This window comes from Sarcophilus harrisii, chromosome 2, assembly GCF_902635505.1.
Source record: "Sarcophilus harrisii chromosome 2, mSarHar1.11, whole genome shotgun sequence".
Taxonomy (NCBI): Eukaryota; Metazoa; Chordata; class Mammalia; order Dasyuromorphia; family Dasyuridae; genus Sarcophilus; species Sarcophilus harrisii.
This window is the reverse complement of record NC_045427.1, coordinates 301069957-301087067: the sequence shown is the minus strand read 5'-3', so window position 1 is coordinate 301087067 and position 17111 is coordinate 301069957. Positions and strand designations below refer to the sequence as shown.

Genomic DNA, 17111 nt, shown 5'->3' with positions numbered 1-17111 from the left:
AATACACATTGCTTTATGAATCATGTTGGGAGAGAAAAATCAACAAAGGGGAAAAATCATGGAAGAGAGAAAAAAAAAAAACAGGAAAAAGGAGTGACCATAGCATGTGTTGATTTACATTCCATCTTCATAGTTCTCTTTCTGGATGCAAAGAACATTTCCTCTCCAAAGTCTATTGGGATTGCTTTAGATCATTGAACTACTGAAAAGAACAAAGACTTTCATAGTTCATCATTAGCACATTCTAGCTGTTATTATGTACAATGTATTCCTGGTTCTATTTGTTTTGCTCAGTATCAGTTCATGTAAATCTTTCCAGGCCTTTCTATAATCAGCTTGTTTGTCATTTTTTTTTCTTCCTGAGGTAATTGGGGGTAAGTGACTTGCCCAGAGTCACATAGCCATGAGGTGTTAAATGTCTGAGGCCAAATTTGAACTCAGGTCCTCCTGATTCTGGGGCTGATGCTCTATCCACTGCACCACTTAGCTGCCCCTTGTTTGTCATTTTTTTAATAGAATATTAACATTCCATTATCTTCATGTACCACAACTTGTTCAGCCATTCCTCAATTGATGGGCATCCATTCCTTTTCCAATTCTTTTCTACCACAAAAAGAGCTGCTACAAATATTTTTGCACATTGGGTCCTTTCCCCTCCTTTTTGATTTCCTTGGGATACAGACCCAGTCATGGCACTGCTGGGTCAAAGATTATGTATAGTTTTATAGCCCTTTTGGAAAATTCCAGATTGCTCTCCAGAATAGTTGGATCATTTCCTAACTCCACCAGCAATATATCAGTGGCCCAATTTCCCATATCCCCTCCAATATTTATCATTATCTTTTTCTGATATCTTAGGCAATCTGAGAGGAATGAGGTAGTACCTCAGAGTTGTTTTCATTTGTATTTTTCTAATTAATAGTATTTTAGAGCATTTTCCCATATAACTATAAATGGCTTTAGTTTCATCATCTGAAAAGCATCTGTTCATATTCTTTGATAGGATCCTTAACAACAATCCTAAAGAAATAGACATGAAAACTTTCCTGAAAATATTGTGGACTCAGATTCTTCTAATTCTAATTCTTCTTCTGTTCTCAAGTCTATCCAGCTTTCCAGAGACAGACAGAAAGACAGACAGATTGACAGATTAGATTTAGAACTAGAAGAGATTTATAAGACTTTATGTAGTGTCACACTTTTACTTGAAGATGAAACTTAGAGAAGTTAAATAATTTTCCCAAGGCTAGAGAACTGGTAAGTGTCAAAAACATGATTTGAATTCAGGCTCTCTGAATACAAATCTAGGACTCACCATTAGTATAATAGATTTAAAGCTAAAAAGGACCAAAGGAGGAATCCCCTTATTTTTTATATAGGGGGGAACCTGAACCCTCAAAGGATAAACAAATTGCTTAATATCATACAGAGAATAAGTAGCGGAGTTAGAATTTGAAACTAATTCTCTGATTACAAATCCAGAATTTTTCTTTCCCATTACCCCTCAGCAGTCCTGTGTGCATCTTCCCTGTATCTGCCAATATTCCTAATCTAGTAAGGTCATATTTCCTTCCTGCTAATTTCCATAGCCTGTTTCTTAGTTACCTTGAGGGATGAAGACAGATTTATAATTTGCACATTCTATGTTGCTCTTTTGTAAATGGCAAATATGTTTGGAATCGAGAAGGTCTGGTCCTATTAGAAACAGTCATCCTCTAAATTCATGTCTTTGTGGGAGATGAGGTAGGGCTGGAGGAGGGAGAAAAGGACCCATATGTTATTTTGCTCCCCCATTTCAATTCCAAATAGCTGAAAGGTAATGAAGCATAAACTGATAATTACAATATTGCCACGCATCATGAGGCAGTCAGGATTCAAACAAAGGGGACCCCAGGGACCATTTAACCCAGTCTCCTAATTTTATAAAGAAAGAAATTCAGACTCAGAGAGTGACTTGCCTAAGGTCATATAGGTATGTGGAACTAGAACAGAACTTTTCTGTTTCACTTAATTACTTTATATAGTACTTTACAATTCACAAAGTGTTTTTTCCCCTTTATGACAACCGTGCATTCTTGTTCCTATCTTGCAGATAAAAACTATCTACTCTAGAACAATCTGCCTCATGAATCTGATCATTCCATTTAAGGCAGCTTGAATAGTTAGTGTTACAGAGCAGAAATCTAAATCTCTGTTAAAAAAAATTGGGGGAGGGGGCGGAATCAGGTTAAGTGACTTGTGTACGGTCACCCAGCTAGTTTAAGTGTCTGAGGTTGAATTTGAATTCAGTCCTTTTAACTTTAGGGCAGTGCTCTATTCACTCCATCATCTAGCATCCTTGTCTCTGTAATTTCTACCCATTGTTCCTAGGACTTCTCTCTGAGTTCAAGGAGAACAAGTGTTATCCCTCTTCCACATGTAGCTTTTTTCATATCTGAATACTGAAGGGATGTTCACTTCAAGTCTTCTTCAGATTAAACCTTCTCAGTTTCTTCACCTGATCCTTATCCTGCATATTGCTGAGTTCTTTTTACCATCCTGCTTGCTTGTGTCAGGTTATTTACTTTCTAAATTGTGATTTTTTTTTTTACTGGACACAATTTTTGATGCTCTCTGAATGGACAGAATGTAAAGAATCTAGCTGGCATGGTGACATATGCCTGTCATGCCTCTTACTAGAGAGACTGAGGAGTTCTGAGGTGCAATGGGATAAGTTGATGGGGTGTGCACACTAACTTCTGCATTAAAATGATGAGCCTTTCAGAGCAGGTAATGGGGCAGGACCCTTAGGCTGCTTAAGGAGAGTAAATGGATCCAAGTCAGAAATGAAGAAGGCCAAAGCTCCTAATGTCACTCAAAATGGTCACTTTCAGATTGGACAAGAATGAGAGAGAGAGAGAGAGAGACTTTATCTTTTTTTTTTCTCATAGAATTAATTTTTAAAAAAAATTTTAACAATAACTTTTTATTTTAAAAATACATGCAAAGATAGTTTTCAGCATTCACCCTTGCAAAACCTTGTGTTCCAAAATTTTTGCCCTCCTTTCCCCTTTCCCTTCCTCTAGATAGCAGGTAATCCAATATATGTTTTACATATATATTTTTATAAAAGCAAGCAAACAACAACAAAAAAGATGAAAATACTATATTGTGATCCACATTTAGTCCCCACAGTTCTCTTTTTTGGATGCAAATGATTCAACAGACTTTATCTTTTAAAAAAATCCAATGGGACTAACTCTTTTTATGTGATCGTTTACTTCTGTTAATACAGATTGCATTAGGATGATTATTATTAATGCTGTCACATGATATTGTTGACTTGTATTGAGCATGCAATCCACTAAAACTTCCATAGGATAATGGAAAGTAACTTAGAGATCATCAAGTCATCAACCCCCCTCATTTTATATATGAGAAAATTGAAGCCAAAGAAATTAAATGATTTGTCCTAGGACATATGGGTTAAGATCTGAACACAGTTCACTTAACTTCAAATTAATGCCATTTCAACATATAATGTTGCCTCTCCGTCAGAACTCAAAGAAAAAGAAAAAAAGCTTAACTGTTGTAAAATCGTGTTTCCCTGCCAGTTGATACAGTACTTAGAATAAAATTTGAATCCTATTTATATCAAATTGCCTTAATTTCCACATTCTTTTAACAGCTAAAGAATCATACATTTCTTCTTTCTTTTTTGAGTTATTATTGCTTCCTACAAGTTATTAATTATAATCTGCCTTTCTTTGACCACTACTCCTGTTTCATTTTCTCCATGTTTTTAATAACCCCTAAAAAAAACCAGATGTTTGCATTTCATTTTGATTTCAAATAATTTACCCATTTAAAAGAAATCCTTGTTGCTTAATAAGTATTCAGCGTTGCTACTTGGCACCATTGTGTAATTAGTGACATTTAATTTCCCTACTTCAAGTTGCAAAGTGAAATGGTATATGTGGGTTTTTCACTGGAGGAAAAAAAAAAGTTAGCTTGAGATTTAGTGAGACAAAATTCTTGGTAGGAAATTTTTTTTTTTCTTCTTTGCTATATGTGTGAAACCATTATTTTCCATAAGCAACTTGCTCTCTCCTTTCCTGAAATTCTTGACTCAATTTAACTATAAGGAAGACAGGAACTAAAAGAATTTGAAGTGCTTGAAATGTAAATTTGAGAAGAGGGAAGCATGAAGTTGAATGAGGAGACCCTGGCCCAAAAACCCTATTCTTGAACACTGCATCTTCTGCCGAGTTCAGTAATAGTTTTTATTTTCATGTATGGTTGTTCTCAAGATATGGTCATTGTAGCTTCAGTAACATAGACAAGGGCATTTTGGTTTTACTTTCATGGCTATTTAAATATGATCTCCCCAATCCATGAAAGCAGTGACCTCAATGGGGAATTTTCCCTAAGGGCATCAGTCAGTGTATGACATAGTTAGGACTATAGCTATATTTTGCATGAGATTTGCATATGATTTGCAGTCAGTTCTCAGGCAATTTTCAAGTTGGAATGCTGTTATGTCCCTTCAGGTTGTTTTCTCTTTGTCCCCCCACCCCTCTTCTTACACCTACCTTATAGGAGCTCTTATAGGATAAGTTGAAAGTAGGAAAGGAACTAAGGGAAGGGTGTATATGGAGTGGAAGGTAGAGCTTGTATGAAACAGCATGCAACGGAGAAAGGGAGATTGGGAATTAGAAGGCTTGACAGTTCTTCCTCTTTGACTTGGGGCAATACTCCCCTCAGAACCTTTATTTTTACATCTATAAAAGGAGAGGTTTAGTCTTAGATGATCTCCAATGTTCAATTATTTTATGATCTTGTCAGGATTTAATGGCCTCCAGACATCCCTTGCATCAAATGTCAAAGTATACCTTTTAGATAGGAGAAGTCCCTTGCCCTTTTTAATGGCCTTGGGTAGGAGGGAAACATCTCCAATGCCTTCTAGCTAGTAAGAATGAATAGACTTTGGTCATCATCAGTACAGTTTTGAGAACTATAGTCAGGTCTCTATTTTGATGCTAGAATTCAGCTAAGGACAGCTAGGTGGACCAATGGATAGTGTTGGACCTAGAATCAGGAGACTTGAGTTTAGATCTGCCCTCAGGCACTAGCTGTGCAGCTGTGGGCAAGTTAATTTACCCTATGTGCCTCAGTTTCCTTGTCTGTAAAATCAGAGAAGGAAATTGCAAATTGCTCCAGTATCTTTGTCAAGAAAACCTCAAATGGGGTCACAGAGAGTTGGACATGATTAAAATGACTGATCAACAATAAACAATAAGAATTCAGATAGTATGATCTTTCCTCAGAGGAATCCACTCTTTAATTGGATTTTGGGCCCTTGGTTTTTCATGGGATTATAGGTTTAGAACCGGAGTAGATGTTAAGGATCATCTAGCCCAATATTATTTTTGAGATGAGTAATTGGGACCCAGAAAAGTGAAATGACATCCCATGGTTTGGAAGTTTCAGAGACTAATTTGAACTCGGCTCCCTGACTCCAAATCCACTGCTTTTCCTACTGTACTATACTAACTTCCCCAAATTCTTTCTTGTCTGACTTTAGCATCAGGAAATAATATGCAGATTTGGAATTCCAAATAATAGCTCCAAGTTGCACTCTGTGTATCTCTTAACACCACTGAGGTACAGAAGCCAATGGTGGGATCTGTAGAATAAATTTTGACTCTCTTCTAAAAGTCAGCCAATGGACAAGCATTCTTCCTCTGTTTTTTAGCACTATGTCTAAACTGAGTCTCTTTGACTTCTCCTTCTCAGCAACAGATTCAATATGAATATATAACAAATATGTTTTTCTTTTTCTTTTAAAAATTATTTTCTTTTAAAATTTTGAACATAATCATCTAAAAATAAAAGCATTTCCACATACATAGCAAGTCACCATAAGAAGATTTTATATGAAACAATCTCCATTTCATATTGCTTGCAAGCTTTCCTCACTTTTTAAGAGTGATAAAATATTCTTTTATATATCTTGATTTGAGTATGTTTCCATACTGATCTATTACTATTCAATTTTTTTTTACTCTTAAAATCGTGATCATGTCTTCTTTTATTTTTGACTAAGGACTTATCTGCCTATTGAAACATTTAGAGCCATATATGAATTTCCTTTTTATGTCTTTTTCTCTTCTAAAACTTATTCAAGGAAAGAGTTGCCCTTTTATTATCTTCCTATTCCCTTTTTGTGTGTCTTGATTCCCTTTTTCTGCATCTTCCTAAATCTGAATTCTTCACATCCTTAAATCTTCACATGTCTCAAATATTCAATATCTTTGTTCTTCTAACTCCATGATTTCATTGACTTCTCTAATGGCTTCTCTTCCTTGTTCCCCCAAATGTGAATGTCTTCAAAGTTCAGACTTCCCTCCTCATCTTTTCTTTTATACCTTTACTCCTTTGAAGTTTGCTGACTTAAGATACTGCATCTCTTCCCAAAGGATTTTCAGTTCTTGGTAGAGTCTCTAAAAGAAAAAATGGATGGACTTCTCTATTTTGATTATAGGGAAATATCTCTCAAATGCAAATATTCATTCTTGGCTTCAAGCTACATCTCTGCATCTCTTCCTCTTTTTGAACATTTTATATTGATGTCTCACTATTAGCTCAAACTCAACAGGCTAAAACTGTACTTGTTATTTTCCCCTTGAAAACAATTCTCTCCCACCACCAACACTTCTCTATTTTTGTTCATGGTACCACCTATCTCACAAGATTTCTGTGAGGAAAGTATGTTTAAAATCTAAAGTATTACACAAACTTATGATTATTCTTCCATTCACCCAAGATTAAAACCTTGATGTCAACTCTGAATCTTCCTTTGCCCAATCACTTCCTCCGCACCAAATGAGGTATAAACAATTAAATGCTTTTCAATCTCTTATGAAGAAAACATGTCTTTATTTGTTTGAGTGTCTCTAGTTCTGTATATTGTAAGAGAGAAGGGGATTCAAAAAATGGAAACTATTAGCTTTCTTTCCCAGCTCCCTCCCAGAATTTCACTGGATCTCTTGGTTCTTCTGTTCAGTGTCTTTATGTACTACCTTGAGGAGTACCACACTTAGCTCTTATATTCCAAGGCCTCATAGATCACAGGTTCTATTGATTGTTCTTTAAACTTCTTCCCCTGTGCTCACACATTTCTTGGTCCTTCCCCAATGCCCTGTCATTTAAAAGGATGCTCTAGGTTGGTTTTTTTCCCCCCATTTAATTATGGTCTAGTGGAATGAGTACTGGATTTGGGCATCAGAGGACCTGAATTCAAATCTTCTCTTTATCATGTATTACTTATGTGGCTTTAATAAAGTCATTTGATATCCCTACTTCATAGTTTGGGGGGGAGGCAGTCTCCTCTGTATTTAAGATAAATTTTTATTGATAGATTTTATATCATCTACATTTTCTGTGTTCTCTATTCCCTTTCTCAGAAGACTTACACAAATAATTTTTAAAAATTCAGCAAAAGTAGTTATTACATCAAGAATTCTGACATTACATGTAGAGCTTTATATCTGTAATAACTCATTTCTTCATTTGGTGTCAAACTTGGTCATAAAATTCCATAGCATTGCTTTTTTTGTTTTATTATTATAATTTCTTTTCAATTTTTGTAGTTTTTTATACACTATTTTCCTTGTTCTGCTTACTTAACTTTGCATCAGTTAATATGTCTTCCTATGCTTCCCTGTATTCCTCATTTCTTATAACACAACACTTATATATATACCCCCTCCCACACTCACTCCCATAATATATACCACCACTTCGGGTATATCTACTTGTTTTCAGCTCTTTGCCACTACATACATATGCTCCTAAGTATTTTGGCATATATGGGACCTTTCTTTTTGTCATTAAACTCTCTGAGATATCTGCTTAATAGTGCAATCTCTGGTTCAAACATTTTGACCATTTTCTTAACATATTTTGAAATTGTTTTTCAGTGGTTGAACCAATTCACATCTCCACCAAAAAGATATTAGAGTTCCTTCCATAACTCTTCTAAAATGGAAATTCTGGTTATGGTCAAAGTGGATCTAATCCTATGTATTCAGGAATGCTGCTGGTGGGCATTAATGATACGTTTTCGAGAGCATCAAAGGGTATCATCTTCACAGTTTTGGTCTCTTACTTGTTAAAGTGACACCATATTGTAGTGTCCTAATTGTTACAGAAAGTAGGTCTGGACATCATGGTGCCTCCTTTGGATTTTAAATTTCCATAATTGCCCCTCATTTTTTGAAGGTTTGTTAAACTTTAAAACTTTTTTGAAGGGAAAACAAAGAATTTCATTCATTGTCACCAATCTTTTTCATAGGATTACAGATCTAGAATGAGAAAGGATATCAGAATCTAGCCCAACTGCCCATTTTATACATGATGAAACTGAGGCCCAGAGAAATTAAGCAAATTACCCAACATTTCAGAGGTAGCATGTATTAAAGATGGAATTTGAACTCATGTCTTCTAGCTCTCATACTCCTGTTCTTTTAGTTGCCTTTTTTTCTCATTTTGTCTTAATGGCATACCAACTTGTTAATTAATTCAAAAGGGGGATTTTTCTCTGACATACAATAAAGTACAAAAAGTAAATAAAAAGTAAATAAAGTACAAAAGACTAGAAAATTAGTTCACAGCTTGAAAGGTTCTTGTAATTTTAATTGAGATTTTTAATATCAGTTATAGAATATATACCTATTCTCCTTAGCTTCTTTTTCCTTGATTTTCTTTTTCTTGATTTACAACTTTATATTAATTCGTTTTGAGTTCTATCACCATGGAATTGACTGATTAGGGTGCCATTTATAGATCATTGGAGCCTATAATATAGCATATGGGAGTTTGGAATCTTGACAGGACCTTCAGTTGGTCCTTTAGTTCAATCATCTCTGGATCAATTACTCATAAATCTACTGGCCAAAACTTGGGCAAGCTTCTCCTTAACCTTCAAATTTGCTGATTATCTAAAGATGTTTTCCAAGCTTTAAACTTTTGATACCTCTTTCACCTTAGATGAAGACTGATATGCCCTAGTTTCCTTAGTCCCATCTCGTTCTGGACTGGCCTGTTGGTTCTTCCTTTGATGGAAAAATAGACTATTAAAGTTGCTTTTTAACCAGTCTTTTTGGCTTTTCATGCTTTCTTTATATTGTTTCATTTTGCCCATATTCATAAGTCTAATATTAAAATCATAATTTTATACTTTCACTTAGTTGCTCAAAGACCTTCAATGTCTCCCCATTATTCACAGGATAAAAATCTTCTTTCCTTCTCCTAGCAGTTGAGGTCCTCTTTAATGTCTCCAATGTACCTTTTCAGGTTTATTTTCTATCTCTTTCCTTAACTGACCCATCTGCTTCACCCACATTCTTCTGTTCACTGGTCCTTGAATCTCTCTTGTGCTTTTTTACAAGGTACTTGTGAAATCTTATTCTTGACTGGGAAATTGGATGCTGGGTTAGTGTTAGGAATCTTAGAATGGTTCAAAAGACTTGAGTTTGGGCCATGCTTCAGAGGAGGCGTCTCTGAAGCAAGTTTGAAATTCCTTTCTTTTCAGAAACATCATTATCATCTATCATCTTGGTAGGTTACTGCTTTCATTCCTTCCTTATTTTGAGGCACATTTATGTTCAATTATTTGCTATAATGTGTCCAAAATACTTTTTGGTTGGGATGTATTATTTTATTGGTTAAAAGAAATTCCTAATATGGAGTTTAACTCAGCCATTGTCCTGCATTTTATTATAGTTCTAGAGAATGTAGGAGGGTCACTAAGAGGCTATATGAATAGTAAACTTATGGTTACACAGTGAGTATGCATCAGAAGCAGGACTTCAGCTTTGATCTTCACGATTTCCTAATCATTGGAATTAATGTGGACTGTATATTACACTGCCTCTTCACCCACCAATGTTTTTTGAAATGGAGATGATTTTCTTTGTGAGAAACTTCCTTTACCAATAAGCATTTTATTTAAACCAATTTACTATAGCTTACTATATAGCATTAATGGTCGTTTCTTATAAAAAGCAGTCATTTGACTGATTGATATTTTGCTTCTGATAATTTTTCTCTCTTTTTTATTTTTTCAAATACATAGAAATAATTTTCAACATTTATCTTTGTAAGACCTTGTGTTCCAATTTTTTTCCCTCTTTCTCTTACCTCCCCCTTCCCCATGACATCAAACAATCTAATAATATATTACACATATACAATCCTTTTAAACATATTTTCATATTTGTCATGTTTTACAAGAAAAATCAGACCAAAAGGGGAAAAAAACATGAGAAAAAAAGAAACAAATAAAGAGACAGATAAAAAGGTGAAGATATTGTGCTTCAATCTACATTCAGTTTCCATAGTTCTCTCTCTGGAAGTGGCTGGCATTTTCCATCTGATTACTTTTCTAAGTCTGTATTAATCTCCAAAAACATTTAAAAATTTGTATTCTTTAGAGATTTTCCTTTTATTAATCCCTTTTTCTTCCTGGACTTCTTTTTGGATAAACATTTTTCTGGATTATCTGGATCTGAGGAAAAGTAACAGCAGTAGTAATAATAACAACAGTAATGCAAAATAAATATCTGAGCAACTAGCTAACAGTCTTTCACTTTAATAGCTTTATCAAGGCCTGTATTCACCTGGAAGTCACGAGCTCTCTCTTAATATTCTTCTTGCTTGACTTCTATAATAAACTCACACAGAGTTGATCTTATTTATTTATGTGGATATGTAGATATACTGCTCTCAGCTTCGGTGGTTTCATATACTTAGTACTCGGAAATTTTGTCTTAGGTAGGGAAAAGGTACCAGTTGGGAAACAATCCAAGGTAAGTGTTGAGATTGAGGACAGCCCAGTGTGAGAAGTAGGTAGAAATGTGGGGCTCTCTGGCTTCCTGTGTTAGGCAAAGGTAACTCTAGAGATCTCAGGGCAACGTTCTTTCCTATGGATCTGAGATCTGTTCCTGCCTGAAATGTGACTTTTTGTGGGGCTTATAGTCCCATTCAGGGTCTAGTTATCTGGGAAAGCGGGAGTTAATGCTGAAGCTGGAAACTTGGCCAGGCCCAGCATGTGTGTGCATGTGTGTGCATGTGTATGTGTGTGTGATGCTATTCTTAATTCTCATTTTATTCAAGTATGTAATCTTCCCAATGCTAATTTGGGGACAGTGTGAAGAGTTGGGATCATAACTTTGTCTTTTTTTTCTTCCCTTCCCCTCCCCTCCTCTCTCTTTTCTTCCTTCTCTGCCTCTTCCTCAAGGCCTTTCACATCTCATGATGAGCGAACAAGGTAGGTCTTTTATGGTCATGGTTTCCTCTCTTTGCCCGGCCCCAGAGCCTTTCACCCCTACCTCCACCTCCTTTGGCTGATCACCGTGGACAATGCTGCTGCTGGCTCTTTGCCTGTACTGCCTTCTGCCTAGCTGGGCAGGCTGGCTGCCCTGAGGTGGGGGAACCTACTCAGGACATTATGGTTCCTCCACATTCTGGATGACTCCCCCTCCCCCCTCCATTCCCTTTGCTTTCCCATGCACTCCTACCATTTGTCATAACAAAGGCTGTGTCCCTGCAGTGCTAGGGACTGTGCCTCTGAGGAAGAAGCATGAAATGAAGCATGACAGTGGTGATAATGGGGGTGAATGAAGCTAATTTCAGAGCAAGAAAACTGGTAACTTCCTTCCCTCCCTTTTTTCTCCTCCTCCCCTGCTGAGGGAGAGGGGTAGACACTGGCTTTTTCAAAACCCCTATCCCTTTGTCTTCTCCCTATCTTTCATTGTCCAGTGTAGTCACTTCGAGATCTTGATCTGATAAAATGCAGCCCTTGAGGTTTTATTTTTATTTTAAAAATATGTATATGTATATAAGAGCAATACTCTTGCAAGAACATGCTAATGCCCTCATGGCATGATTCTAACTTATTATATACCCAGAAGAAAACTGCATATAAAGGTCTGTAAATTCAGCATCTGCAATCTAAAATATTCAAATATACATGGAATAAAATATGCAGGAAATTCAGCTCAGCTAAGCACAGGGTGAGCTGTGAATGGGCCTTTAAAAAAAATGAAAAATTTTCCACATTATCAGTCTAAATCAAGGTTCAACAACTGAGCATATTTTAAAATTATCCTATTTAAAATACACACACACACACACACACACACACAGAGACACAAACCTCCTACTCAATTGCTGGTACTATTTTTCCTGGATCTTGTGATGATTGAAGGGTGAATCTACAAACCAAATCCTGGTATAGGGGCATTGGAGATTAGTTCCTCTCTTTACCTTCACCTTTTGAAAACATAAGGAATCAAACAGTCACATAGAAATTTCTTTTGTCCGAGAGTAAAAAGAAGTAGAGGAGTCATATTCAATTTTCTCTTATATTGCCAGAAATGTTGTTATGGCCTCTCATGGCAATTTTGGTTCTTAAAACAAAGGCAGCACTACAGGAGAACTAGTTTTCTAGTATTTCTGAAGCAGTGAAAGAGTTGGACTAGACCAAGAGATAATAGATTAAAAAAAAAAAAAAAAGCTATGGAGATTGGAATATATCCCAAAGATTAGCTGAGGAAGTAAGAGAAGGGGAAATAGTTCAAATATACTAAGTCCAGATTTGGACTTGTTCACCCACTATAGCCCAATAAGGACTTTTAATCTCCAGATGTTTCATAGAAGAGGGGTCTATACTACAGAATGATATTGAAAGAATAAAGATACAAGAGTAGATTAACATCCAGGCCATGTACTGAAAAGACATGGTACTTCAATTTGCACTGAAGTCAATGAGGGCAGCAAGCAATCATAGATGAAAATGATGAAAGAAGGATGTTCAGGAGTGAATTTGAGGTCCAAGTGGTTTGGGAGTGGTGGTAATGGGGACACAAGACCATGGAAAGGAAAATCACTAGCCTAAGGTTGAGATGAAGACATTTTTAGAATTAGAAAGCAGATTAGAAGGCAAGTTGTCCTAAAAAAAGCAAACTTTGGATAGAGAGTCAACTATATCATTTTCTTGCAGTAATTTTGGAAGAAAATCTATTATTAATTTGATTTTCCCCATGAAATAAGCTCCAGGTAGATGAGATAGTTGACATGAAGCCTTATTTTATTTTGATTTGTATTATTTTATATTCACTGGTCCTAATCTATTTCTTGGAGAATGCACAGACAGGATCTAATACTTCTGGGTCAGAAATACTCTCATAGATATGGGTGCTATTTGGACAAAGCAGAATGGCTTTTTAGCCATGTTATAGCATAACATTTGGTATACCTCTGGGACTCCAGCTTAATGTATAGGAATCATCATAGACACAGTAGGCCCACTTGAGATAAGCCAAGTATCCAATAAAAGAAGTGTTTGTCTAGGCCACAGGGGTCTTCAAACTTTTTAAATAGGGGGCCAGTTCACTGTCCCTCAGACTGTTGGAGGGCTGGACTATAGTAAAAACAAAAACTTTGTTTTGTGGGCCTTTAAATAAAGAAACTTCGTAGCCCTGGGTGAGGGGGATAAACGTCCTCAGCTGCTGAATCTGGGCCGCGGCCCGTAGTTTGAGGACCCCAGGATTGTTTGGGTAATGAAATGCTAAGGCTAAAATGTGAAACAGGAATTCTTTTCAAAGGGAATGCAGAGTTCTTCTGGGTGACAGTGTTAAGAAACTCAAATTCTGGCTGCTGTTGAAACAGCTTTAATACTTCTATTACTTTCCCTCCCCAAGTAGATTTAACCACTTTCTCCTCAATTGCCTATTCTTGCTCATCTGATAATCTAAAAACTTTCAATTGTTCCTGTCCTTCAGCCCTCTTCAGCCTTTCAACCTAAAAGAAAATGTATATATTTTGTTCTTGTTGAGTCAACAATATTTTTTGGTTGTCTATGAAAACACATAAGCATACTATGTATGTTGTATGTATGTCCCTTCATATGTGTATAAATAAATTTAATAATCATGGATCATATTCATGTCCGTATGATATTGGAGAAATTGTTTCCCCAATGACTTTCCCCTTACTTTTCTAACCAGTGTTCTGTGTTTGCATTTGGCGTGGCTAAATGTATATGTTTTTTCACATGCATGTGATTCTGCAGTGCCTTTGCATGCATAGTCTGTCATCTTCTTAGGCATGGTCTGGAGAAGATGTGAAAAAGGGAAGAGCTTAAACTGAACAATGAGTGGAACCGAATTTGCTGGTTACACCATTGGCCATAATTTTAAGCTTTTCCTTTTATGTTTGTGCTGTGCTCCCTGAATGTTTTGTGGTGCTATTGCCATTACAATTGTTTCTGTGTGTGTGTGTGTGTGTACTTATGTTTTAAATTTCTTTTAACATTTCTGTGTGCTGTGTCCTGATGTTTTGTTATTATCCTTGCTCTCCCTGCTCTCCTCTCTCTCGCCGCCTCCATGGTGGATGCCTTTGTTACCTCTACTTAATTGGACCTTCTACTTCATTTCTGTAGGTAGAAGTAAAGGTAGAGATCGCTTTATTTTTTATTATTATAACTATTGATCTGCTTTTTTCAATTATTCATGTGTCCATGGGGAATTGTTCATTCTGATGAATATAAACCAGACCTGAACTTAAGGTTTTTAATGACAATTTTAAAAAATAATAAAAAGACCAATCCTGTTTTCTGCTTTTAATATGCCTTGGATTTATATAGATGGGAATGTCCCAGAAGTTAGCTTGTCTCTCATTACAATCTGATAGTGCTTTATCTACTTTGTCTTTACCTATTCCTAGGAAGGAAGTGGGTCATGCAGGTAATGAACACATTGTGGCTTTAGATACTATAGAAGGGGAAGTGTATTTTATGTGTAAAAGGGAGTTCTCTGGTAGTTGAGGTAACAGGCTAACCAAGATATAGAATGGATTGGGACGGGTTATGTGGCAATATTGATTTATTTTGCACTGCTTGAATTTCACGGGGATTGATGAATTTTGGGATGATGATGATGATGATGATGATGTGTGTGTGTGTGTGTGAGAGAGAGAGAGAGAGAGAGAGAGAGAGAGAGAGAGAGAGAGAGAGAGAGAGAGAGAGAGAGAGAGAGAGAGAGAAAGAATGGGATTCAATAGCTGTTATGTTTTGTATTTTTTTGGGATAGGGAGTAAAAGACTGGGGGAAGAATGGGCTGGCTTATCAGCTTTATTCTGATTTGAGGAGAATAGTGTTGCATTCCTTCCTTTGTTTCTGTTTTACTTTTAAGGTTGTCCTAACCAAATCTGGTTTGATGTTTTGTTGAACTAACAAAGTTTGGAAGTGGTCTTGTGAAGGCTTTGGAAATCGAGGATAGGAGGGGAGGTATCAGAGGGAAATAAATTGTATTGTGAGGGATGGCCAAAGGAAGGCATAGCAAAAGGTCTTGAACTTGGCAAGGTTTTCTTTTTCTAGTCAATCATGGAGAATGAGAAAAGCTGGATGAGTTTGCTCTGCTGCTCTGTTATGCCTCTCAGTTGCTAACCCCTTTTGGGTAGCTCATATGGAGTCTATTTTTAATCAAAACTATCAAAGAGGTGAAGCATGGAAGACTTGCATGGTGATCAAATTGAATTAGCTCTTTAGAAGGGGGGGAAAGTAAAGGGAGCAATTAATTAATTAATAAAAAACAAATATGTATCTGAATCCAGTTTTTCCCTCTTAATGAATGGCTCTCCACACTTTGTCTGAGTGAGAACATTTTGTAAACTTTTTAATAGGTAGGCTATGACTGTTGAAGATTTGAGAAGATGGGGAGGAGAAGGAATTATAGACGTGATTGAAGTGTTTTGGTTGGGGATTGGTTTATAAGGTCATTGAACAGCTCCAATTTCAGCATTTCGTTTTTTGAATGTGAAAGCTAAAGATTCCTGGAATCTTAGGTTGGTCAAATAAAGAATCTTATTGAGTGACCTGGAAGAGACTGAATCTATATTACTCCTCTCCTTTTACAGGTTGAATGTACTGATATTATTGATAACCACCTGATTCCCAGGTGGTTTCATTTTTAAGGATGTTATGTATAACCTATGCCACAGTACTATTTTGGAATCTTCTGCTGGGGGTCAGGGTGGGGAGAGGAAAAAGGAGCAATATATACTTATATTGAATTGGACTGGCCCTGAGCAAGTTGGCTTCTATATAAATAACTGCCCCTTTTTTTCTTTGAGATTTTATTTTGTTTCCAATCATGAAAGTTAGATCCTCTAGATGCCTGATTATCTTCTGTCTGAGCAAAGCTCTTGTAAATGAACTTTGGTTAGGCAAAATTCCTGAATATCATTAACTTAGTTTGGAAGTGACAAATCCATTTCAGAATGGCACTTTCAATAGCTTTTGTGTTAGCATATCACCTCAACAGAAATGACTTATTTGAAAATCAAAGTCCCAGTGCCTTTCATTCATTTGTCCATTTTAAATGGGTGCTATGAAATTACTTTCTGACAAACTCTAAGCTTGAGTGTCTAGACTTTTTTCCCTTTAGGGTTTATTAAATAAAGGAATTCAAGTGTTTTTGATTTCTTCATTCTTACCAGAGGATGGTCAAAATTCACTGATTTCATTTTCATGCTACACAAATTTTGAGTCAAGTTCTAGGAAATTATTCCAACCCTAATGAATATAAAATGGTCAAACTTGAATTCGGTTGAATTGAATTGAAACAAAACTTGATTAGGGAATAGTATTGTTGATTGTCTAATTGACAAAAGCTACTAGTGCTCAAGTTGTGACATGACTCCCATGATGCTGATTGTGGGGCATTGTTTCTTCGAGGGGGTGGCACTGATCTAAAAATAACCCTTTCTGGCTATGTACTTTGTGGGGCTCCTTACACTTCACTAGCCTAGTTGTGCCATTACATTGTTAGCATAATGGGGACACAACCCAGCAATTCACAATTTGATCTTTGAAGTACTAAATCTCTTTTTTATCTGAGGGGAAAAATTGATATTGGTCTCTAAATTACAGGTGAATATATATTGTCTGAGGAATAATGGGTTACTATAGGGCAAAAATTCATGCCAGAAACTTAAGTTCCTATGGTATATCAATAGGCCAACATGCCAGACTGGCAAGAATGGATCAATAATGTCCTCACTGCTGA

General features: G+C 36.3%; 1 protein-coding gene across 1 annotated transcript in view; it reads left to right on the top strand.

Moving 5' to 3' along the window:
• Positions 1–17111, top strand: part of NRXN3 (neurexin 3) — a 2051432-nt gene that overhangs the window by 150399 nt on the left and 1883922 nt on the right. The window contains exon 4 of the mRNA XM_031949344.1: positions 11282–11311. Coding sequence (XP_031805204.1) covers positions 11282–11311 — 30 coding nt within the window. The remainder of the gene's footprint in view (positions 1–11281; positions 11312–17111) is intronic.